A 25,529-nucleotide genomic window follows, 5' to 3' on the forward strand; every position below is an offset into this window, starting at 1 on the left:
CTTGCTTCGCCCACTCGCTGCAGCTCATAATCAATGATGGGATGATATAGGTAAAGGCAATAGCTAGAGCCATTGCCAAAGCCAGTTAGTTTACAACCCTGCTGCACAGCAGTAGTAACCACAAAGACTTGTGTGAGTCACACTTTGGCTCCAATAAGTCCATCCCAGCAGCAAACAACACCCGCTGGAATAGCACCTACAGACAGTTAAAGGCTCTGATCACACTAGACCACAGGGCCATTCCTGAAATGTGCAGCGATACAGAGAATTTAGTGTTTTCAACCCGAGAGTGGGCTCAGCTGAAAGACCTTTGTGATTTGCTTGAGCCTTTTTCTGAGGCAACAGACCTTACAGAAGGTGATCATCAGGTGACTATTAGCACGGTGGTCCCCACTGTTCTGGACTTGAAGAATCATCTTATAAAGATGGTAGTGCAATGCCCCAGGTCGTAACTATAGTCAGGGCACTGAAAAGATCCTTAGAGAAACGGTTCTCTGGAATTTTCTGGCAGATTTGCACAGACAAAAAGGATCCAGAAGAGCCGTTTAGCCATCAGATCTACTTCCTTGCCACCGTGCTCGACCCCCAGTTAGGACTGACCTGGGTAGATTTAGATGTCCAAAATGGTGAAACCGGACCAGCACTGAGGAGGTTCAGAGATGACCTTAAAAAGTGATTAATAGGTGGCTGTATGATAATAATTGTCTATTGTTATTGTTGTTGCACTTATTATCACAGTTTTATAGCATTATTGTGTGTTTGTGTGCATCCTTTTCCAGACCTTTTGATCACAGATGGAGATGCACCTGCAGCACCAACAGAAGAATGGTAAATGGTCTGTATTTGTATAGCGCTTTACACTATACACAATCATCCACCCATTCACACACTGGTGATGGCAAGCTACATTGTAGCCACAGCCGCCCTGGGGCGCACTGACAGAGGCGAGGCTGCCGGACACTGGCGCCACCGGGCCCTCTGACCACCACCAGTAGGCCACGGGTGAAGTGATTTAATTTGTGTTATATACTGGGATATTTATAACTGTGCTATTTGTATATATTATAGAGATTTTGTTATATTTTGTAACTTTGCAACAAGAAGACAGCCGCATGTAGCTACGACGGTGTTTGCTAGTTCACCTTACATGCATTAATGTAATAACGTGGTTAGCCTACTCAACGTAAATTACACACGAACAACATGAAGCTACTCACGCAGAGAAGAACGGCTGCTGCTGCATCATCATCCTCATCATTCCTGCTACACTGGCAGGGCTAGGGGCCAGGACTCTCCTCTTCGGGTTCTTGGGGGATGTTGCTAACTCCGGGTCCGATAACAGGCACCACACCCGCAGTAGATGCGCTCGGTGTGAGGTCTCGCAGCAAGCTATCAAATACGGCGCATTTCTCGGCTTTTAAAAAAACGCTATGCGTCGCCAGGTGTTTCATCGGATTCGAGGTGTTACCTCCTTTGCACAATATCACAGTATTAGCTTAGAGCACTTGTTGCTGCTGAGTTTGCATCTTTTGCTGTGAAGTACAGCCAGACTTTGACCTCTAGCTCTGCTCTAAAAGAACGTACGTACCTGGGCCCGCCTACTATCCTCGGAAACGTAAAATGATTGGTTAGAATCTAAAGTGTATCACAGCTCAGGAAAAAACAAAAGCACCGAAATAAAGCACCGAAATGTGCGCTGCTTTTCGGTCTGGTTACTACCGTTTATGACAGAACCGATACCGGTACCCATCCCTAGCGGTGACGCAGATCTGAAGGTTAGACCGTCCCATTTCACAGCCTCGCACTTCCGGCCTTCTCGGTCTTCGAAGGACCCGGCCCACGTAGACCGCGAATGCCGGGTCCTCTGAAGGATGAAGCCTACGTTTTGGGACACAGCTCATATTAGGACACATAGAAGCAATGGTCATGTGACTTCCTCATTTTCAGTCCTCTTTCTGGCAGGACTCTGTGAGTTTTTAAAAGGTTACAACATGAAACCATCTGGCAGGTTCAATAGGTCATGTGTTAACAGTTTATAGGCATTTGTTTTTGTTGTTCTTTCCACAGAAAAATGAATCCTTGTAGGATTATCTGTATGAGAAAGTGTGGCTTCATTCACTAAATGACCTGGTTATGATTTTTGACTAAACTGTCTCCCAGGTGAATCAAACAATAACAAAACTCACTTAAGGAACAAAGAAAAGACAAACTTGCATCACTGATTTTGATTTCCACCAGAGGAGTCGGGGTCTAGATTTAGTGCTTGAGCATGTTATGTTTAGTTGAAACTGTTGCACTGTTTTCAGTAGGAGGTTAACTCTTTTAAGATCTCATATTCACTAAATTAGAAAATTGTAATGGCCAGAGTTGGCAGTTACTGTACTTAGGTAGACTTTTCAGCTATCTATACATTACTCGAGTATTTGTTTAACACCCTTTTACTTTTACTTCCTAAATTATTAAACACATATCTGTAGTTGTACTACTTACATTTTCAAAACATTACCAAAAATATTACTTTTGGTTTAAGACATTTGAGGGGAGTTGTTTGTCGCCACTGTGTGCCTTCAAACATCAAACGATAGAAGTCAAAACAGTAACACATGAAAAACAATCCTACTGGCATATCACCAGGTTATTGCATACAAAGAGATGAAAAAGGCAAAAACATGTAATTTATGCAGAATTTATAGTGTCATGGTCAGCGGCACATTTACACTAAAGCACTGTTGGGCTGGCGTCATGGTCAGTTTTCAATTGTGTTTCGATAAGAAACAGTTGTGTTTGTGGTGTGATGTTCACGTAGTAACTGTTTGGTTGTGCTTGGAAAAAAATAAATGATTTTATTGCCTAAAATAGCAGTGATGGCGTTTTGCAAACATCTACTTTGCCAGCTGATTGCGTGCCTCGGTACACCTGGCCTGTCGAGGAAATAGTTAGCATCTAAATGAATTACAGGAGGCTTGGGATAGTGTGTTGTAGTCAGATGTAGCCACATGATGTCATAAAGCGATGTAAAGTGGGCAGGATAGAGGACCCAAAACACAGACTGTCAAAAAAAACTAAAGTGTTACAAAAAACCAAACTAGGAAAAAGTGGAACTAAACAAACAGGCAGCGCACACAGCTGGGAAATGAGGGAGATCACGACAAAGAACTGAGGAAAATAAAGGGCTGAAATACACACAAGATCATCAGGACACAGCTGGGGAAAACAAGGCACAGGTGAGCAAAATCAACTAATGAGCAAGAGGGGAGCTAAACGGAACACGACACACACTGAGACACAGACCTGCAAAACCCAGGGATCAGAGGGACAGAGAGGGCGAGAGACATGATGGGCTGGGAGAGAACACACATGGCAGACAGGGGAGACGAGGGAAGCATGGACACAACTAAAGGAGACAAGACACGCAGCTGGCCAGCAAACACGGCATAACACATAAACTCAACGACATATAAATAAAGCAAAGAATCAAAAATCACAAAGTAAACTCAAAAGCTGGGTGAAAGACCCACAACCATGACACATGAGGCATGTCCACGTAACATAACTGCATTCATACACAAACAAATCACACACAATTTAATATAATATAAAGGAAAAAGGCCTCCACCTGTAAAACCAGTCCAGTTTTGGTGTTGCCTCGTTGTTGCCCCTCTATTGCACCTGCTGGTAATTCCATTATTATCAGAGCGGCTGAAACTGATGAACAAACCTCCAAGTATCCGAGAGGTTTAACTGACTTGATGCTGTACTTAAAACTATTCCTTTAATTGACCTGTGTATAAGGAGTGGGTTGCTTTGAACATCTTCAAAATGGCACTGTACTTCTATTTGAATCTACATTTTTGTTGTAGCCACAGGGTTCCACATGTTGCTCTTGTACATCTATCCATCTAGATCTACATTTCAAATCTACTGCATTTATAAAAGAAAGAGGAAGACAAGAATTATCATGTCATGAAATCAAATTAAATTGAACCTTTTCCAGTTATTTATTTCTTGCATTTAATCTCCATTTATGGGTGAGTTTTATTTTAGGCAGAATACTAGTCCTAGTAATAACAATAGTGATATTTTTTGTGACCCAGAAAAGATATGTTGCTGTTGTAACTGTCCCCGTTCAATTCAGTCTTATTTATACAGCACCAAATCACAGCAAAAGTCTCCTCCTGGCCTGTATGATTAATTCAACTGTCAGAAGTCCCTGGGTGTTACGTCTCCTGCATGTAATGTCTGCACACACCCTGGTCATGGCTCTTACGGCCCTGGTACATTATTTATTGGACAGCATATGTTCTAATATATGCCATTAAGGCACAGACTCTCAGCAGACACCTTGCCATATGTGTGCTGACACACAAGCACAACATCGTTTTTTGTTTTTTGTAACAGTCCATCTCTATTTCTGTCTTGTTTAATCAGCTCGGGAGATGTACACACAAAATGCCAATTAAAAAAAGAAACTGTTTATTTTAATTAAAAAGAAAGCAAAAGAGGAATTCAAACAGGCCATGGGCTGTGCAGGTCAGTACACTCAGCAGTGTAGATGAGTGCAGAAATGAAATGCAATGTTGTTTGCATACCCAAGCCAAAATCCAAGAAGGGCATCTCAGGGAGGAGAGGCACATGACAGACGAGCTCTGAGGTCTTTTATATATTATATGATATAATTATATTATATATTTCTAATATAAATATTTATATAAACAGGCTGGAAGGGAAACCACGTGGAGTGGGTCATCACAAATGTCTAATTGCACATCTCTGCTGATTCTTTTTTTCTATAGAAGAAAACACCTTGGCTCAGCCAACCTTAGGCTCCTTAAGGACATGGAGATTTTTTTAAAATTATGAGGCAGCCTCTGTGTCTTTTTTGGCAAGTTAGCAAATGTAATAAAAATAAATTTTATACCGTATTTTCCGCACTATAAGGCGCACTTAAAATCCTTTAATTTTCTCAAAAATCGTCAGTACGCCTTATGTATGAATTCTGGTTGTGCTTACTGACCTCAACCAATTTTATGTCGTACACGGCGCTCAGAAATCTGTCAAAAATGTTTTAGTACGACTTTGGTGAGTTACGAAGCTGCACCGCTTGATGGATTGTCAGAGCATTATCCCTGAGAGTTAAAAACTGTCTAAATTCTTTCACCTGTAATAAAATGATCAGCGTTGCTGCTTTACCAGGTGTAACAATTAAGTTTAACATCCAGGCATCCATGAAAACAGGATTTATTAAATTTAACGGAGTTGGAAGTTAGCAGGAAGTTAGCTTGCTAGCTTCCACCTAAACATGGCATAGCATGTTCTGACAGAGATTTCTGAAACAAATTCAAACGTACAGCTCTGCTATCACTTCCAACATAAATAAAGACAGAAAACTAAACAGCAGTAAAGTTTGTAGGGTTACTGAAGTTGGGCTAGCTGGTATATAATGATGTGCTACGTGATCGCTAGCAATACAGCTATGTTAGCATAACATAAACACAGTGAAGCTGGAGGCAGGATGCTAATCCATCCACAATACAATACACAATACACATTAATATACTGCAACAACATATCTGACTGTTTTGTTTTGCTTATTGTGCTTTATTATCCGATGTACGAAAACTGAAACGTCATTGACCAAAAAAATACGGCAGTATAATTCTGCTATGGATCTGGTGCTCAGAGCTTGTCCTTGCATGATAGATTCTTCTCTTTGCTCCTCTTTCTTCTCAGGTTTCTTCTGCATGAGGTACTCACTAAGTCAGTCAGTTGTATCCATCCTTCTGTTTGTTGTATAGTCCTGCACAGCAGACTGTACAACTGACACTCTGACACTTACTAGTCCTCGGCCTCCTTCCATTTGCTTAGCGTACAATCTCAGGATGCTGTATTTGGCTTGAAGTCCTCCATCCTTCTTTGTCTTGATATCAGTGGCTGCTATCTCCTCCTTTGGCCAGCTGATTATCCCAGCAGCGTAACTGATCACTGATCAGGTAAAGGGGTAAATCAACACCTATGCCTTGATCACGCAGGGTATAGAGGTCGATTGCCAAAATCTTGTTCTTCCTATTCAGCTAACTCATCAGGACTTTCCTTACTCTCTGCAGGTGGCTGTAGCTCATGGTCCCATTTGCCTGTGGGATTCCCAGATACTAGATGTCTTTGATGACTGTAATGTTGCCTTCTGGTAGTACAATACACTCAGTTCTGATTACCTTCCCTCTCTTTGTTACCATCCGACTATACTTCCCCAGTCTGAATGAGATTCTGTTGTTGCTGTAGATTCTATTGGTGTGGATCAGTGAATCGATTCCTTGTTCACTCCTGGCATACAGCTTGATGTCACCCATATAGTGGAAGTAGCTGATGATCCACTGTGTAGTCGGTAACCGTAGCCAGTCTTGTCAATGATCTCACTGAGGGGATTCATGCCTGTGCAGAACAGTAGGAGGACCAGGCATTTCCTTGGTAGATACCGCACTTGATGGTGACTTTTGCTATTGGCTTGATCTTGGCCTCTAGTCTCTTTTTCCATGGAGAGTACTGCTCCTTGTGGCTGTTCATCTTGTAGCCAAGCATCTCCTGATCACTGCTGGTGTAGTGTAGCTCAACTGATTAGCCTCTGCGATGGTCGCAGAAGGAATTGTCTGTAATGCTGCATTCACATCTCCCAGGAACCCTTCAGAGAGTACTTCACATACTCATGTTAATTGGCCACGGAGGGTCCAGGTTTCCAACTTTGCCATGATTACATCTTTCAAGTCATTTCACTCAATGCTCCTTCAATTGTACTTGGGGCTTGGTACCCAATCTTGAGTTCCCTGTGATGATGTCTTCCCCCTGATCTAACGTCCTGGCTCCCCCTTGTTGTAGCATTTGTACTGTACCTCATCAATCTCCAGTTGTGATAGCAGTTGTTCTTCCAAATGTTGGAACACTGAGTTTCAGTTTCAATTTTATTTCTATAGCACATTTAAAAGACCAAGGTACATCAAAGTGCTTCACACAAGAACCAAATTTGCAGGGTTACAACAATAGAAAAAAAAAAGAAAATACAGTTATTATTACTGGAAAGTTTCAGATAAGTGGCATGGCACAAGTTAAAATATAATTTGTTAAAAGGCTAGCTTAAACAGGTGGCTTTTTAAACGTGATTTGAAGGATTGAATGGGTTCCGATGCACGGACATCAATCGGCAGGCTATTCCAAAGTTTAGGTGCGGCAAATGCATGATCCCCCCTAGTCTTCCGTCGGGACATTGGTTGCACTAAGAGCCACTGAGTGCTCTCTTTGGGGGTGTATAGGTCAAGGAGCTACTACTTTTTTCACTGTCAGTCCGATGTTGGGTATCACATCCCACATTCTCTTCATGTAGCCACTTCCTGTGGGGTTACATGCGCAGTAGCATTCTAAAAGCGCCCCTGTTCTCATCCCTTGCCCACTTATGCCTTCTTATTCCAGTAGCCCACTTCTCATTAGTATGAGACAAGGTCCTGACATGGACCTTGTTAATCCTGGTGAGGCGGTATGGTTTCACTGATGTCTCTCTCGCTCATATCCGAGGTAGGTTTGGTTAGAATGGGGGATGCAACCTTGGGACCCTTACTGATAAAGAAGCCTTGATTGGGAGTCGAACCCCTGACCTTAAGTTCGGAGGTAGGGGAGGGGCCAGTTGTGTCAACAGAATTGATAGTAATACCAATGGACAGCTGTCTGTGCTTGTAGGGTCGGTTCACAGCGGCCCTTCAAGCTAACCTGTAGCCCAAATAAGTGACCAAAAATAACAACAATCAAAAATTCTATTTAACTAAATTCTATTTACTCATTGGCTCAAGTGGATCGGCCTACAGGGCAAATACCAGTATGCCAGATTACCAGCCCAGCCCTGTTAATGTACCTTGTTTTTAATGTAATGATTTTAATGTTAATCTAAAGCCCTTTGAGTTGACTTAAATAAATCTGCCTTGCCTTGCAGTCGGATGGAGGACCGTACACTATCTGGGGTACCACTTGGGAGGTGGGCATGTGCGCCCCCAGATAAGCAGAATATGGTCGTGCCAGATTTCCTCTCCCACTCAAGGCAGGCCAGATGTTCCACGGCCTAAGTCGGTTGGTGGAGATATGTGGCGGTTGTGGGCTGTACCCTCAGGTGCAGGGGTGGTGCAGTGGGTTCAGGCAGAGGCCACATAATAGGGACAAAAGTGATGACAAATCTAAGAGCCCATGACTGACAGGTGCCCTAGAAAACAGTCAAACAATCAATTAGTCGGATTCTGTGATTTTATTTTTTAAATTACCCTGTCACCATAAATTAATACTTGCTTCACAAGGTACTTATACCTAACCCTTACTGTTTGGTTTGCACCAGGTGCAAATGTGGCGGTGTGAAAGAGGAAAACCAATAAAGGTAACTAAATTGTACTGACCACGCCACCTAGAAGTGGATCTAACCCCATGAAATATTACATTAACCAGTGCAAAGGTTTTAACAGCTACAAAGGCATGAAGGTTCATTATTAACAAAGCAGAGGTATGGCCAATCAAGTTAATAAAAAAAGTTTATTAAACAACTGCAAATCCTACAGAGCTGCAGAAACAAAACTGGCAAATTAAGTGGCAGGACTTGTAACACCAAACCTTTAATGTAGCTAAAGACCGGCCACCTGTGAAGGCAACCTGCAGGGAGGAGTGCCCAGGGGTGCCACCACCACTCACCTGTGATGTCTCACTGCAGTCCTCACAGCCACTCTCACTGCAGCTTAAAGGGAGCTTTATACTTGTTTCCCAGTCTTTACACTCACATGCATAAGAAAGAATCCCACCAAATCCCAACACCAAAATAGAACTCCAGTTAAAAGCACCATCAGGCACACCCAAGCTGGACACCAACAAAGTGAGGTGTAGCAGAGACGCGCACACAAATGGTACACAGCATGATTAAAATATAATATAAAGTTAACACAAAACACCACAAAACACAAAGAATAACCAAACAACACAAGTCAACAAGACAAGAAGACAGCCGCAGGGTAGGCCTGCAACAAAAGAGAGAAAAACAGTTATCTGGGGTTCACCCTACTATAAAGCAAATTGCAGACCTCCTGTGGGGATCCTACCACCCTTCAAGAGTCAGGGAGTAGGCCACAGCTGCTCCCTATAACCAGCCTCTGATGAGAGAGCTAGGGGAGGGGTGAATGTTCATGCTGTGTTCACAGACACCATGCAGGAACAGAACATCTCCTACAAAATCTAACCCACTACACAAGCACTGCTGGGGAGCTGGGGTGTGATTCTGCAGCACAGTGTTACAGAGGCATGCCAACCAAGCCACTCCTACAAAATCCAGAGCCTTTAAGAACACAAGTCAAGCCTAGTCCACCTGAGGGGCCTGGCCACCAAGGAGTTGTTTAAATACCTGAGTGACCTGAGTTCACCCCATTGTTTCCAGACTCTGCTTCCTCTACAGAACATGTGTCAGTGGGATTAAGGAGTATTCCTTCCACTGCCAGACTATATCCTCAGTTGAGAACAACAGCACCCAACCCACGATATATACCGTATGTGTAGATCGGGGCAGCTGCAGCTACTTGCAGCAGCCTCAGCAATGAAAGTGCAGAGCATGGCCCATTAGGATTCAATATACCCAGCCTCCTTCAGAATGGTGTCAAAACCCTGCAGGAGTTGGGAGCTGAAGATCTTCTGGACTGGAGCTTTTGAGTTGAGCTGAATCCGACTAATAAGACCGCCAGGACTGCCGCCCCTGACCATCACCTGACACACATTACACCCGACTTCTATGGCAGGCCTCTCCTGGCTGCTCCAGGCTAAGGCTCCTCGAGCTCCCTCCCTTGGTCTGGCTCCAGGGTGGGGCTCTATTCTGGGCAGAGTAGACTTTTTCCTTTGGGTTAGTTCCTAGGTTCGTAGGGGTTGGCTGAATGGCCTTTCGACTATGACAAAATAGCCCCTGGAATCACTGGGACACACAAACCCCTCCACAATGATAAGGTGGCAATTTGTGTGTGTGTGTGTGTGTGGGGGGGGGGGGGGGGGGGGGGTATCATAATTTATTATTATTATTATTATTGTTATTATTATGATATATTGTTTTATCCAAATATGACCTGCAGTCTCAAGTAGTCCTTGTAAGACCTCACTTTCCAAACACCTCTTTAAATGCACACATATAAAGTTAAGACTCCACTGGCACATGACGCTCAAACTTTACTCTTCTCCTGTTGAAACACCTGCTGGACTGTATGGGAGGTTTTGACATTTCCAGATGTGTGGTTAAAAAATTGATCTCTGTTTATCAAATGGATCCTCATATTGTACAAAGTGGACTTAGGAGATAAAACACTGCATTCCTCCAGTGATGCCACAGACTTTAATCCCTTCAGCGTCTGGATCCAAGCTGCTATTTCATGTTGTTGGGAGCAAAGGACGAGCTGTGTTTCCTTCTTTGGACTTAGTCTCCAGAGACAGTGTTTGCACATGATTGTATGTGTTGAGCATTTGTCTGCACATGTCTCAAGCTAATGGATAAGGAATTTACTGGCAGGCTCAGGCATGCTTTCTATGTCCAACAAGGTAGTTTGGTTTGGTTTGCTTTTACTATTTTATATTATCTTCACATGTTTTTGGTCATTAGCATCCACATAACTTGAAAACTTAAAAATAAGTTTTATTTGTTGTCGTCTATCATTCACCCAGGCCTCACCCCGAGTTTCTGATTTTTCAGACTCTTTATCTATTTTCGTGATCAGCTCTAGATGGATGGATGCTAAAAATGACAGCCTCAACATGGCATTTAATCTGTTATTAGACTTCTCCTCTCAAGATGTAAAAGAACCCACCCACCACTGTAATCACACTCTAGATCTTGTTTTAACATATGGCATAGAAACTGAACAGTTAACAGTGTTTCCTGAAAACCCTCTCCTGTCTGATCATTTCCTGATAACATTTACATTTACAATAATTGATTACACAGCAGTGGAGAGTAGACTTTATCACAGTAGATGTCTTTCTGAAAGCGCTGTAACTAAGTTTAAGAATATAATCCACCCACTGTTATCATCTCCAATGCCCTGTACCAACACAGAGCAGAGCAGCTATCTGAACGCTACCCCAACAGAGGTCGATCATCTTGTTAATAATTTCACCTCCTCACTGCGTACGACTCTGGATACTGTAGCTCCTGTGAAAACTAAGGTCTCTAATCAGAAGTACCTGACTCGATTAGAACATGCTGTAGGTATTACAGGTACTGTGCTGCAGTGGTTTGTATCATATCTATCTAATAGACTCCAATTTGTGCATGTAAATGGAGAGTCCTCTTCACACACTGAGGTTAATTATGGAGTTCCACAGGGTTCAAAAGCTTACTTCAAGGTTCCTCACAGCGTTACTGGAGGCCAAGGTAAGGCCATCCAGTAACGCTGTGAGGAACCTTGGAGTCATGTTTGACCAGGACATGTCCTTCAACGCACATATTAAACAAATATGTAAGACTGCTTTCTTCCATTTGTGCAACATCTCTAAAGTTAGAAATATCCTGTCTCAGAGTGACGCTGAAAAACTAGTTCATGCATTTATTACTTCCAGGCTGGACGACTGTAATTCATTATTATCAGGAAGTCCTAAAAACTCCCTGAAAAGCCTTCAGCTGATCCAAAATGCTGCAGCAAGAGTCCTGACAGGGACTAGAAAGAGAGAGCAGATTTCTCCTGTTTTGGCTTCCTGTTAAATCCAGAATTCAAAATCCTGCTCCTCACATACAAGGTCTTAAATAATCAGGCCCCATCTTATCTTAATGACCTTGTAGTACCATATCACCCTATTAGAGCGCTCCGCTCTCGCTCTGCAGGCCTACTTGTTGTTCCTAGAGTATTTAAAAGTAGAATGGGAGGCAGAGCCTTCAGTTTTCAGGCCCCTCTTCTGTGGAACCAGCTTCCAGTTTGGATTCAGGAGACAGACACTATCTCTACTTTCAAGATTAGGCTTCAAACTTTCCTTTTTGCTAAAGCATATAGTTAGGGCTGGACCAGGTGACCCTGAATCCTCCCTTAGTTATGCTGCAATAGACGTAGGCTGCCGGGGATTCCCATGATGCACTGGGGGTTTCTTCTTAAGTCACTTTTTTCCCTCACTATGTATTTATATAGCACTCTGCATTTAATGGTTAATTATTCATCTCTGGCTCTCTTCCACAGCATGTCTTTATCCTGTCTTCCTTCTATTACCCCAAACTGGTTGCGGCTGATGGCCCCGCCCCTCCCTGAGCCTGGTCCTGTTGGAGGTTTCTTCCTGTTAAAATGAAGATTTTCCTTCCCACTGTCCCCAAAGCACTGGGTCATATGATTGTTGGGATTTTCTCTGGTTTCTTTGTATTATTGTACAGTACAATATAAAGCGCCTTGAGGCGACTGTTGTTGTGATTTGGGACAATATAAATAAAACTGAATTGAATCGTAATCTGAGCACTGATATGTATTATAGTGAAAATGAGGGCTAAAGATAACAATAACCAACTTTCTTAAATTTTGAAATAGTTATAAATCTAATGTAGAATCTAATCTATGGACCTGAAAAACACATATGTGCCGATGCTGTTCATAGACTAGCTCCGCCTTCAACACCATCATACCATCCAGACTCGCCATGAAACTCCGTGACCTGAACATTGGCTCCTCCCTGTGCAGCTGGATCCTGAACGTCCTGACAGACATCACCTCATCCACACTTCCACTCAGCACAGGTGCCCCCCAGGGATGTGTGCTCAGCCCCCTGCTGTACACCCTATTCACCCACGACTGTACAGCAACACACAGCTCTAACACCATCATCAAATTTGCAGATGACACCGCCATCATCGGCTGCATTTCTGATGGAGATGAGACGGCACACAGGGCAGAGGTGAAAGCCCTGACATCACGGTGCCGCGACAACCTGCTGCTCAACGTCAGCAAAACCAAGGAGCTCTGTGTGGATTACAGGAGGAGGCCACACCCCCATCCACTTCGAAGGAGCAGAGGTGGAGAGAGTCAGGCGCTTCAGATTCTTCTTCCTGCGGCGCCTGAGAAGATTCAGCATGAACCCCAGAATACTTACAAACTTCTATCAATGCACCATTGAAAGTATTCTGACTGGCTGCATCACCACCTGGTACGGCAGCTGTAACGCTCTGGACTGCAAAGCTCTGCAGAGGGAGTTGAGATCAGCGCATCACCAGGACTGAACTGGCAGCCATGCAGCATCTCTACAGACAGCGCCGCATGAGGAAGACGCAGCGGATCCTCTCTGATCCCAGCCACAGACTTTTCTCACTCCTGCCGTCCAGCAGGCGGTTCAGGAGCATCCAGACCTGCACTACCAGACACAGAGACAGTTTTTACCCACAAGCCATCAGACCTTTGAACTGCTGACATCCCATACACACCGCTACACACTCACTACAGTTACAGGACTCTGCACACTGTCACTTCAACAAATGCCACTTAAATGCTCGTTGCACAAACTTGTAAATACCAACTCGTCTTCAATTCTCTAATGTTTAATACTTTATTTCTCTCCTTTTCATTATTATTATTATTATTATTATTATTATTCTACAGCTAAATTCTGTTATTTTCCTCTTAATATAACTGCACACTCTCTACATGCTCATGTAAAGCTGAGGAGCACAGGCCAAAGAATTTAATTATGGATGAATGTGGATGCACGGTTTATCTGTACATGACAATAAAACATGAAACTAGGTGACCTGCTCTACCTCCTGATTACATCCTTTGTTACGTGGTGACACCAACAGGCTGAATACATGATTAGGAACACTGGCTCTGTGATTGGCTGCAAACCAGAAACTTGGAGGAAGTCAGTGAACACTGAAGTCACTTGTTCTTCATGGTGAGTAATCCTAACCACCCTCTACACCACTCACTCACTCGCAGCACAGCACTTTGCCTAACTGACCGATTTGACACCAGTGTTAAAAGAATAGAGTCATGTGCTCTTTCATTTGATCTTATTTTATTACACATTTGTAATAGTCAGAAAATAGATATTATATTTATGGAAATGATGAAACTACAAGCAGCGTCTGTGTGTATCATCTAATCTGGGTGCCATTCTGTCTGAAGTCCAGCGAATGCACAGCAGTGGCCAAGGCTGCATACAGGTGGGAGCTGTTGAACCTCAGGCAGTACACCGGGCTGCTCACAGGGTCCGAGCTCAACTGGAAAAACTGCAGAAAAGACAAAACTCCAGATGTAAGGAACAGCATCGAGTGCCACGACATTTATAATCCATCACATCAGATCCTGGACATGTTGCTGTGTGGAGGTTTTTCTGTGGCCTGAGGATTGAGATGCATTTGTTAGATAATTCCTCAATCATCTGACAAAGAGGTCCACATGACTGTGTAGAATTAATGGATCCTCACCACCACCTCCTCCAGCACATATTGGACACGCAGCTGAAAACTTTCTGTGCCACTGGCATCACATAGCGCTACACCTACATGAATTTGAACCTTTTTATTGTATAATATTTAGATTTATTGAACAAAAAACTCACTTTTCTTTAAACTTTGTTGGTTGCTGTAACACATAATTGCCCAACTTTTGGGATGAATAGTTTTGTGTTCTTTTAGGCGTGTCAGACGCTGTGTTTGGTATATTTCAGTTCAGTCCTGTTTCTGTCCTTACCTGCAGACATTCAGTCTGCCGTTTGTCCCAAAGACGTACAACACCGTAATATGAGGAACCGCTGGCTATCATGTGGTTTCCATCTGTCTGGATGCAGTACAGCGCACTATCATGAGGCTCCTCCCACTCCATTGCACACTTCCTGTAAGAAAGGATGACTTAATGCATGCTGATTTGAAAGAAAGATTATTATTATTAAATTTGTAAATATAATAATTTGTATGACTTGTAAATATATGTTTGTAAGCTGGATTTATAAAAGCATAATTGTAGTTTACTCTTCATGTCAGATTCTCTGCTTGTCCCAAAATATGGCAAAAACATGTCAAACCTTTCGACAAGCTTACTGAGGTGTTAGTGCCCACAGCGTTTAAATCATATGTACCATTTTTCAAAAATGATATACTGTTGGATTTCTTGTACTAAGCCAACTTCAAAGCACCCTATGATGAGCCAGCCAATAAAATTCAGTGATTATGCAGCAGACTAACACTTAGGACCATATCTTAACAACCTCACGTCAAAACTGTTGTTTGGGCTTTGTCCCAACTTGTTCGTTATCCAAAAACAATCATTTAACTACAATAACGTCGCAGTGAGCAAGCGTGACACGGTTCGAGTCATAGTCTTCCCTTCTTCATCTTTGCCAACATCTGACAACTTAGGATGAAGTTAAACAACACAGTCGAACATGGTGGGCGTCTAAAATTTATGGCACATCACAGTCCTTGTGGAACTAATTGTTTCTTTCCATTTCCATTAAATTCATGTGTTCAAGTGTATTTCTCAAGTTACACAGACATAGACCTGTTAGCACAGCTCATATATTTAATGCCAGGATATAATAAACATGAATTTGTGGTTATGGTGAATTTGTCAACATTAAATTCGTAATTTAATATCCTGAAATTAAGAATGCAAGTTGGGATAATGTCCTCACACGTGATGTAAACACAATTGGACACACAAGTGTGTCAAAGGTGTGTTCTTGGGTTGTTAAGCAGCAGAGTGATTCTTACATGCTGTGGGGATACGATTTTTCTGTCAATAGACATCAATCCTCCATTAGTGCAGCCTCATCAATAAGTGATGGAGCGACACCGGGACAGACATTGGTGTAAGGAAGTGTGCATGCACACACACAGAGCTAACCTCTACGGGGAGCTGACCTGCTAGACTCTGAAAGTGAGACACATAAACAATGGAAACCACAATCAGAAAGACTTTATTAACCCCAAAGGAAATGATTTGGTCACAATGGCTCCATCACCAGCTGCTAATATTATCTACAGGTACTACAGCCTGTTTCAGCTGAAGCATGGTTTTCAATAAACTGCATGCTCAAAACGACGTTTGGTCCCGTTTCTTCTTTTTTACATGTTGAAGCTCGAGTTGGAAACTTGTGAAGATTCAACCATGCAAAATATGATTTTTTTGCAATTTTTCAAGCAGTCTTAAACTTTTGATCAGGACTGTATTAAGTTTTGTCACAGTCTGCCAGTCCTCACCGGTCGACCTGGCCGTTGTTTCCGTGTGTTGTGTTTTTGTCTCGCCTCCTCTCCCAGTCTCCTATTTTCCTGTTTGCGTGTTTCAATTCAATTCAATTTTATTTATATAGCGCCAAATCACAACACCAGTCGCCTCAAGGCGTGTTTCTGTGTGATGATGTGTGTGTGTTTCCAAAAGTCCGGTTTCACGTGTCATCTGACCTGGAAGTGTTCCTGTGCTGAAGTCGGCCACACCTGCTGCTCATCGTCCTTCGCAAGCTGCAGCTGATTGTCATCGTCAGCAGCCTCCCTACTTAATTGTGCGGCTGAGCTTCAGTCGACGCTGCATCGTTGAGTTTACTCGTCAGCACAGCGGTTGATAGCTTATGAAAACTTTGCGTGTGTTTGGATTGCCTAGTTGACAAATGTGTGTTTCTTCACCAGGAGTTGGGATCGGAGTTTGTCATGGAAGCGGGGCGAATGCTGAAGTGGGCACAAGTGGTACTGAGAACGCACCCTGAAATCACATGTAATGACTTTTTGGCTAAATTGTTGCTGTTTTTGACGAGGTTTCCCACCAAAAATGTGAATTACACGTGTAAACAGTGTCCTTCCAGGGTTTCATAGTGGAAAAGGGGCAGCTTTGGCTTGAAGTGGCCCAAGCCGAAGAATCAGAAATACAGTGGGATGCAAAAGTTTGGGCAACCTTGTTAATAGTCATTATTTTCCTGTATAAATTGTTGGTTGTTACAATAAAAATTGTCAGTTAAATATATCATATAGGAGACACACACAGTGATATTTGAGAAGTGAAATGAAGTTTATTGGATTTACAGAAAGTGTGCAATGATTATTTAAACAAAATCAGGCAGGTGCATAAATTTGGGCACCACAAAGAAATGAAATCAATATTTAGTAGATCCGCCTTCTGCAGAAATGACAGCCTCTAAACGCTACCTGTCGGTTCCAATGAGAGTCTGGATTGTGGTTGAAGGCATTTTGGATCCTTCCTCTACAAAACATCTCTCGTTCCTTCAGGTTTGATGGCTTCCGAGCATCAACAGCTCTCTTTAACTCACAGCACAGATGTTCAATAATATTCAGGTCTGGACTGAGATGAACGTTCCAGAACGTTGTACTTGTTCCTCTGCATGAAAGCTTTAGTGGATTTTCAGCAGTGTTTCGGGTCGTTGTCTTGTTGAAAGATCCAGCCCCGGCGCAGCTTCAGCTTTGTCACTGATTCTCCAGAATCTGCTGATACTGAGTGGAATCCATGTGTCCCTCAACTTTGACAGGATTCCCAGTCCCTGCACTGGCCACACAGCCCCACAGCGTGATGGAACCACCACCATATATAACTGGAGGCAGCAGGTGTGTTTCTTGGACTGCTGTGTTCTTTTTCCTCCATGCATTACGCTCCTTGTTATGCCCAAATAACTCAATTTTAGTTTCATCAGTCCACAGCAGCTTATTCCAGAATGAAGCTGGCTTGTCCAAATGTGCTTTAGCGGCTCTGTTTGTGCTGTGGGCGGAGCAAAGGCTTCTGCATCACTCTCACATGCAGCAACTCCTTGTGTAAAGTGCACTGAAAGGTTGAACGATGCACAGCAACTCCATCTGCTGCAACATGATGTTGTAGGTCTTTGGTGCTGGTCTGTGGGTCGACTCTGACTGTTCTCACCGTCGCTTCTGTCTATCCGAGATTTTTTTCGGTCTGACACTTCAAGCCTTAACTTGAACTGAGCCTGTGGTCTTCCATGTTCTCAATATGTTCCTAACTGTGACAACAAACGGCTTTAATCTCTGAGACAGCTTTCTGTGTCCTTCCCACCATGATGGTGAACAATCTTTGTCTTCAGGTCATCTGAGAGTTGTTTTGAGACCCCCAATTCTTCAGATAAAATTAAAAGAGGAGGGAGACTTACAATTGACCCCCTTAAATACTCTTTCTCATTATTGGATTCACCTGTGTATGTAGGTCAGGGGTCACTGAGCTTACCGAGCCAATTTGAGTTCCAACAATTAGTTCTGAAGGTTTTGGAATCATTAAAATGACAACAGATTTATGCACCTGCCTGATTTTGTTTAAACAATTCTTGCACACTTCCTGTAAATCCAATGAACTTCATTTCACTTCTCAAATATCACTGTGTGTGTCTCCTGTATGATATATTTAACTGACATTTTTTATTGTAACAACCAACAATTTATACAGGAAAATAATGACTATCAACAAGGCTGCCCAAACTTTTGCATCCCACTGTAGTTGCAGATGTTGAGAGATTCACAAACTTTTACAGGCGGTTTATCAGGGACTTCGACACAGTGGTAACATCCCTCACACAACTTGACCACTGAAGTGTCGTTTCAGTGGTCTCCCTCTGCTCAACAGGCTTTCGACCAGATTAAGAAGCTGTTCTTCTCCACTTCTATCCTGGTTCAAGGGGACCTCAACAAACTCTTCATGGTGGAAGTGGACGCTTCTCACCCAGGTCAGAATCACACGTCAGTTTCTTCAGCATCTGTTTTGTTGGCCTTCTTTAGTGAGAGACACACATGAATATGTGACGACCTGCTTGGTTTGCGCACAAAACAAGGTGCCAAATACTCGTCCCGCTGGCCTGATTCGACCTCTGCCTACTCCAAAGAGGCCGTGGTCTCACATTGCCTTGGACTTTGTCACTGGCCTCCCGCCTTCATCAGGTAACACAACCATCCTTACCATAATTGACCGTTTTTCCAGGTTGGTGCACTTTGGGCTCCTCTCCGTGAGCCCAATTAAATATTTGTAACCTACAATTTGTAGGTTGGAAGAAAATTGTCTTTTTTAATCACGACACATCCTTATCACACTGAACTATGTTGAAAAGGTTGATGGAACCCACTGGAATAAATGAAGGCTGAAAAATAGATTTCAGCTTTGAGATACAGGTAGTGCTGCAAAGGTTCAGCACCCATTCTTAAAAATGTTAATAGGACAATAGAAAAGTAGACTGCACACAAATGGGGAAATTCCTCTTTAAAAAATACGATTTCTCAATGAAGTGTGGAGTTCTAGCGAGGCACAAACATCAACCTATGGAACCAGTTCTACGCTGCACTTGACAGACACGACCACGACTTGTGACCCCATACAGACAGAAGGCAGCACACACTAGGAAGATATCGGAGGCACTGTGAAGTATCCTGAAAGTTTATGATCTTCAGGTGAATAATTATAAAGATAAATTTGAGGTGATTGGAATTCTTGTCAAATGAGTAAAAAACAGGCTCTTTTTTTATTTTACACGTCTTGCTTGTCAAATTTCCTCACAGCAACTTTACTTATTGATACTGTGTCTATTCTAGGTTGCCCTTAAGTGGTTATGGGGACCATCAAGCATAGGCATGAACCCCCTCAATGAGATTATTGTCAAGACTGGCTACGGATACCGAATACGGGGATTCCCAGGTACTTGTAGATGTCTTCGATATCTGCAATGTTGCCTTCTGGTAGCTCGGTCCCCTCGGTTCTGACTACCTTCCCTTTCTTCGTTACAATCCGACTACACTTCTCCAATCCAATGGCATTCCTTGCTGTAGATCCTGGTGGTGTGGATCAGTGAATCGATGTCTCGTTCACTCCTGGCACACAGCTTGATGTCATCCACGTAGAGGAGGTGACTGAGGATTGTCCGTAATGCTGCATTCACATCTTCTAGGAGACCTTCAGAGGGGACTTCCTGTATTTTAAATGTCTTCATCCCAGCAATATTCATCCTGTTTGCAAAATCCACACCATCTGTCCTTCTGTGTCTCTCTCCTTAACACCATTCCTACCCAATACCTCCTCTTCACCTACTTGACTATTAACGTCTGCTCCATTCACCACTCACTCTCTACCACTTGAACCAACTTGAACCAGCTCACTGCAGTTTATCTTTCTTTTCTGACATCCAACACTGAAAACCTTCAACATCACAACTTTGACTTTCAGATTCAAATTAATGATCCTGTTTAACACTCCCTTCATCTACACAACACATGCTCTTCCAGGTCTGCTCAACCTGGTCTTGGGCACACACAATGTTACTTCTCTCCTCATATCAACCAGCTCCCTCCCTTACTAGTCATGGTCCATAAACCAATATGATGTAGGGGTGGCTGGAGCATAGGAGAAGAGGTAAAGCAGGTCATCTACTAATCGGAAGGTTGGTGGTTCAATCCTTGGCTGCTCCAGTCTGTATGCCAAATATTCTTGGGCAAGATAACTCCAAGTTATTCCCAAAGGCATCCATCGGAGTGTGAATGTATATGAATGTTAGATACAAACACCAATGCATAGGATGCTTCTATGAATGAGGCATGTTGTGCATGTGCTTTGAGTGCTCAGATAGAACAGAAAAGCCCTACATAAGAACCGTGGTACATAATATTAATATGGCCAAGTCTGGAGTCTGTAGGTCACTCCAAACCTCCCTGTTCACCCCGGCTTTGGACTGACATTAGGAGTGATAATAATGATTATAGTTATTGTAAATTTTCTTAAAACGACCAGACCTTCATTTGTTGGCACACATGGTCAGCATGATTTATGCAGACGTGTGAGTGTATGCACTGTTAGTAACTGAGGGTACTGATTCCACACTGGACCGTATAAGCACCATGGCATCATGTAAAATGTGTATTAGTTTTGTTCTTTTGTTTTATTTCTTGAGTGATCACAGTGCATTTTCTGCTGAACCTCTGACAAAGTGCAGCTTCAGCATGGTCACAGAAGTCTTTTAAGTCTTGTTAGGTTTGTGCATATGAATTATTGATATCTAAAGAGGGACCCCCTCCTGTGCCAGCCATTCTCCAAACCCAACTCCTTTCATAGTCCCTAGAGAGATCAGCCAATCAGATCAGATTTGTCTTACTTGACTGATCCCTGAGAAACAGAGACTGAAACTCCTTGTAACCCTTTTGATCCAAAATAATGTCGTTATATAGAGAATTGCTGGTTAGCTGCCTGCACTGGTCATAGAATAATGGTGTTCTGTCAGGACAAGCAAGGCAAGCAGTGTTTGCCTTTTAAAAGCTAAAAATTGATATAAAATGTTCCAAATTAAGTTATCTCTCTCTTTTCATCTAAGACAGCGCTGTCATAAAGCCCCTCGCATGTCAATGTGTGCATCCAGCTTTTACACTACTGCCATCTTGTGGCCACAGTCGTCTATTGTCGCTGAAACCTGCGCTTATTTCATCTCGTAGCAAAGTCTGGTCTGTCTCTGAGGGCATGTTCATCTCCCATTGACAATGACTGCAGCTGAGGAAGCTAAGAGGCCAGCAGCTTGTATCTCGTGATTTATGAGGACACACTCTGGACGAAGCGCTGTTCTGTGACTTTACACTGATCGGAGAGAATCGGTGTGAGGCGTGTTTGCCTTTCTGTAAGAGCATCCCCTGCTTCAAAGAAATTGTGCCAACTTTGATGGCAGTTTGTAATGCACATACTGCAAGAACCTGTTTTCTTCTGCTTATCCACTTCAAGGTTGTGGGAGGAGGGGGTGCGGTGGGGTGGAGCCTGCTGTCATAGAGGCAGAGTACATTCTGGACAGGTCGCCAGTGTATCTCAGGGCTAACACGTAGAGACTGACAACCATCACACTCACATCTACAGCATCATTCATGTCTTTGGAGTGTGGAAGGAGCCATGCAGACTCAGAGCCCTGGCAGACTCGGAGCAAAAAAAAACAACAGAAACAAAACACCAAGAAGAACAATTTGCAGCTGAATTAGGTTTCGTTTTGGTAACATGACTGGGTATAAAAAAGACCGTCTATATGAGCCAGCTTTTCTCAAAAGTAAAGATAGGCAGAGGTTTGTCAAATTTGTTTGTCAATTGCAAAAACTTTGAATATTTCATCATCTACAATATGCATAAATCAGGCTTACATTATGACCACCTGCCTGATATTGTGTTGAGCCCCCTTTTCCAGTCAAAACAGCATTGACCCATCGAGGATTGGACTCCACTAGACGTCAGTAGCAGTGCTGTAGTATCTTGCAAGATGTTAGCAATAATTCCTGTAAGTTGTGAGATGGGGCCTCCATGAATCAAAATAGTTTCCCCAGCATATCCCACAGATCGTTGAGGGGATTGAGATCTTGGGAATTTGAAGGCCAAGTCAACACCCAAACCTTATTGTACTCTTCAAACTGATCCTGAAACAGTTTTACGTTACAGCAAGATGAAATGTCCTGATGAAAGCCATAAAAGATAACTGTTTCAATGAAACTGTGTGCATCATCTGCACGACTGCTTGCTTGTACGAGTCAAGCAGGACCTAAGGTTTCCCAACAGAAGCCCAAAGCATCACTCTGCCTTAGCACAGTTGCTCTCTTCTCAAAGGGCATCCTGATTCCAGGTGATCCCCAGGAAAGTCTCACACACATGTACCCGGCCATCCACGTGACATAAAAGAAAATGTGATTCCTCAGACTACGTCATCTTCTTCCATTGCTGCAGTTTTGATGCTCACATGCCCATTGTTGGTGCTTTTGACGGTGAAGAGGGGTCAGCATGTGCACCCTGTAATCTGTAGTTATGCAGTCCATACACAACAAACTGTACTGCACTGTGTATTCTGACGCGTTCCATTCAAAACCAGCTTGAACTTTTTCTGCAATTTGAGCTTCAGGAGCTTGTCCGTTAGATCAGATGACAAGGGCCAATCTTTGGTCCCCATATGCATCAATATGCCTTGGTGGTCAATGCCTCGAAGAGATTCTGGCAAACCGTCAGACGTCTCAGGAGGGGAAAGCGGTGCTCTACCTGCACTGTGTATAGTGCTGGTGGAGCGCTGCTGACGTCGACTGAGAAAATTGTCAGGCGGTGGAAGGAATACTTCGAGGACCTCCTCAATCCCACTGACACGTCTTCCGAGGAGGAAGCAGAGTCTGGGGATGAGGGGAATGACCCGCCAATTTCCGGGGGCGAGGTCACTGAGGCAGTTAAACAACTCCTTGGTGGCAGAGCCCCTGGTGTTGATGAGGTCCGCCCCGAGTTCCTGAAGGCTCTGGACGTTGTAGGGCTGTCCTGGTTGACACGCCTCTGCAATGTTGCGTGGAGATCAGGGGCAGTACCTGTGGACTGGCAGACCGGGGTGGTGGTCCCCATCTTTAAGAAGGGGGACCGGAGGGTGTGTTCCAACTACAGGGGGATCACACTCCTCAGCCTCCCTGGGAAAGTCTATGCCAGGGTGCTGGAAAGGAGAGTTCGTCCGCTAGTTGAACCTCGGATACAGGAGGAACAATGCGGTTTTCGTCCTGGTCGCGGAACACTGGTCCAGCTCTTTATCCACTCCAGGATACTTGAGGGTGCATGGGAGTTTGCCCAACCAGTCTACATGTGTTTTGTGGACTTGGAGAAGGCATTCGACCGTGTCCCTCGGGGTGTCCTGTGGGAGGTGTTGCGGGAATATGGGGTGTCTGGCCCATTGCTACGGGCCATTCGATCCCTATACAACCGTTGCAAGAGCTTGGTTCGCATTGCCGGCAATAAGTCGGACTCGTTCCCGGTGGGTGATGGGCTCCGCCTTTGTCTCTGGTTCTGTTCATAATTTTTATGGACAGGATTTCTAGGCGCAGCCAAGTGGCGGAGGGCTTTCGCTTTGGTGGCCTCAGAATCTCATCTCTGATTTTTGCAGATGATGTGGTTCTGTTGGCTTCATCGGGTGAGGGCCTCCAGCTCGCACTGGAACGGTTCACAGCAGAGTCTGAAGCAGCGGGAATGAGGATCAGCACCTCCAAATCTGAGGCCATGGTTCTCAGCCGGAAAAGGGTGGAGTGCCCACTCCGGGTCGGGGATGAGTTCCTGCCCCAAGTGGAGGAGTTCAAGTATCTCGGGGTCTTGTTCGCGAGTGATGGGAGAAGGGAGCCGGAGATCGACAGACGGATTGGGGCTGCAGCTGCAGTAATGCGGACGCTGCACCGGTCCGTCGTGGTGAAGAGGGAGCTGAGTGTAAAAGCGAAGCTCTCAATTTACCGGTCGATCTACGTCCCTACCCTCACCTATGGCCACGAGCTGTGGGTAGTGACCGAAAGAACGAGATCGCGGATACAAGCGGCAGAAATGAGCTTCCTCCGAAGGGTGGCTGGCCTCTCCCTTAGAGATAGGGTGAGAAGTTCGGCCATCCGGGAGGGGCTCAGAGTAGAGCAGCTGCTGCTCCACATCGAAAGGAGCCAGCTGAGGTGGTTCGGGCATCTGACAAGGATGCCCCCTGGGCGCCTCCTGGGTGAGGTGTTCCAGGCATGTCCCACCGGGAGGAGGCCCCGGGGCAGACCCAGGACACGCTGGAGAGATTATATCTCTCGGCTGGCCTGGGAACGCCTTGGTGTTCCCCCGGATAAGCTGGAGGAGGTGGCTGGGGAGAGGGAGGTCTGGGCCTCTTTGCTTAGGCTGCTGCCCCCGCGACCCGGCCCCGGATAAAGCGGATGAAGATGGATGGATGGATGGATGGGTCAATGACCCTGTTGCTGGTTCACTACTGTTTGTTCCTTGGACCAGTTCTGATAGATGCACACCACGGCAGGACAGAATTACTACACAAGAACGGCAGTTTTGGCTTTGACCCAGTCGAAGTGGCATTTTTAACATTGTTGAAGCGCCATCAAAGATGAAGCTTTGCTAGCGGGACTCCGTGTTTGACTTGTGTCTCTGTGTCTCTAACTGGAATCAAACCAGTTCAACCAATTTATGATTCACTGAATTCAGTGTTTATTTACATTCATACAGCAACACAACTTTTAAGGAAACAAACTCCAGAGAAACACTGACTTTAAAACCAAACCTGGCAAGAGGAAAATGGTGGCATACCTTGGGCAGAGTCGAAGGTCCCACAGTCGAATAAAGGTATCATAACCACAGGTGAAGAGCTGGAACGGAGACTCAAACCTGATATCCAGCACACCGGCACCACGACGAAAGTCTGAGCCCAGAGTGCCTAAGGATATCGATCTAGTGAAGACAGGAGTGGTAAATGTATTTATTGAGTTTTTTTATTCCACATATGAAATTAAACAGAGTTTAAAAACTGAAAAAAAGAAACTGAAAGTTATTTTTTTGTGGTTTTGTGTTTTGTTCGCCAGCATGACATTGCTGAGTCATTCCTATGCTAATATGCACAGTAGGTTGAATAATTAGACAAATTAATGCTTAACTAGTGGTGCTCTAAGGGGCTATTGGAGAGCTTTATAATAATATGAATACAGTATAGGGCGATACACAACTGTTATTTAATACATGTTAGTCACAGTTTCAGTATTTACGAATAAAAGCTACGTCTCACTCCACATCTGTCATTGCTTTAATAAAGGC

General features: G+C 43.9%; 1 protein-coding gene across 4 annotated transcripts in view; it reads right to left on the bottom strand.

The window, feature by feature from the left end:
• Positions 1 to 14,008: 14,008 nt before the first annotated feature.
• fbxw4 (F-box and WD repeat domain containing 4) overlaps positions 14,009 to 25,529 on the bottom strand; it is a 42,563-nt gene continuing 31,042 nt past the window's right edge. For all 4 annotated transcript variants that reach the window (XM_080287655.1, XM_026189430.1, XM_080287654.1 and 1 more), the window contains 3 exons: positions 25,029 to 25,169; positions 14,703 to 14,844; positions 14,009 to 14,239 (listed from right to left, as the gene is read on the bottom strand). In XM_080287655.1, the coding sequence (XP_080143781.1) occupies positions 14,105 to 14,239; positions 14,703 to 14,844; positions 25,029 to 25,169 (418 nt within the window). In that variant the 3' untranslated portion in view covers positions 14,009 to 14,104. The remainder of the gene's footprint in view (positions 14,240 to 14,702; positions 14,845 to 25,028; positions 25,170 to 25,529) is intronic.

The sequence above is a fragment of the Astatotilapia calliptera genome, chromosome 13 (genome assembly GCF_964374335.1).
Source record: "Astatotilapia calliptera chromosome 13, fAstCal68.1, whole genome shotgun sequence".
Lineage (NCBI taxonomy): Eukaryota > Metazoa > Chordata > Actinopteri > Cichliformes > Cichlidae > Astatotilapia > Astatotilapia calliptera.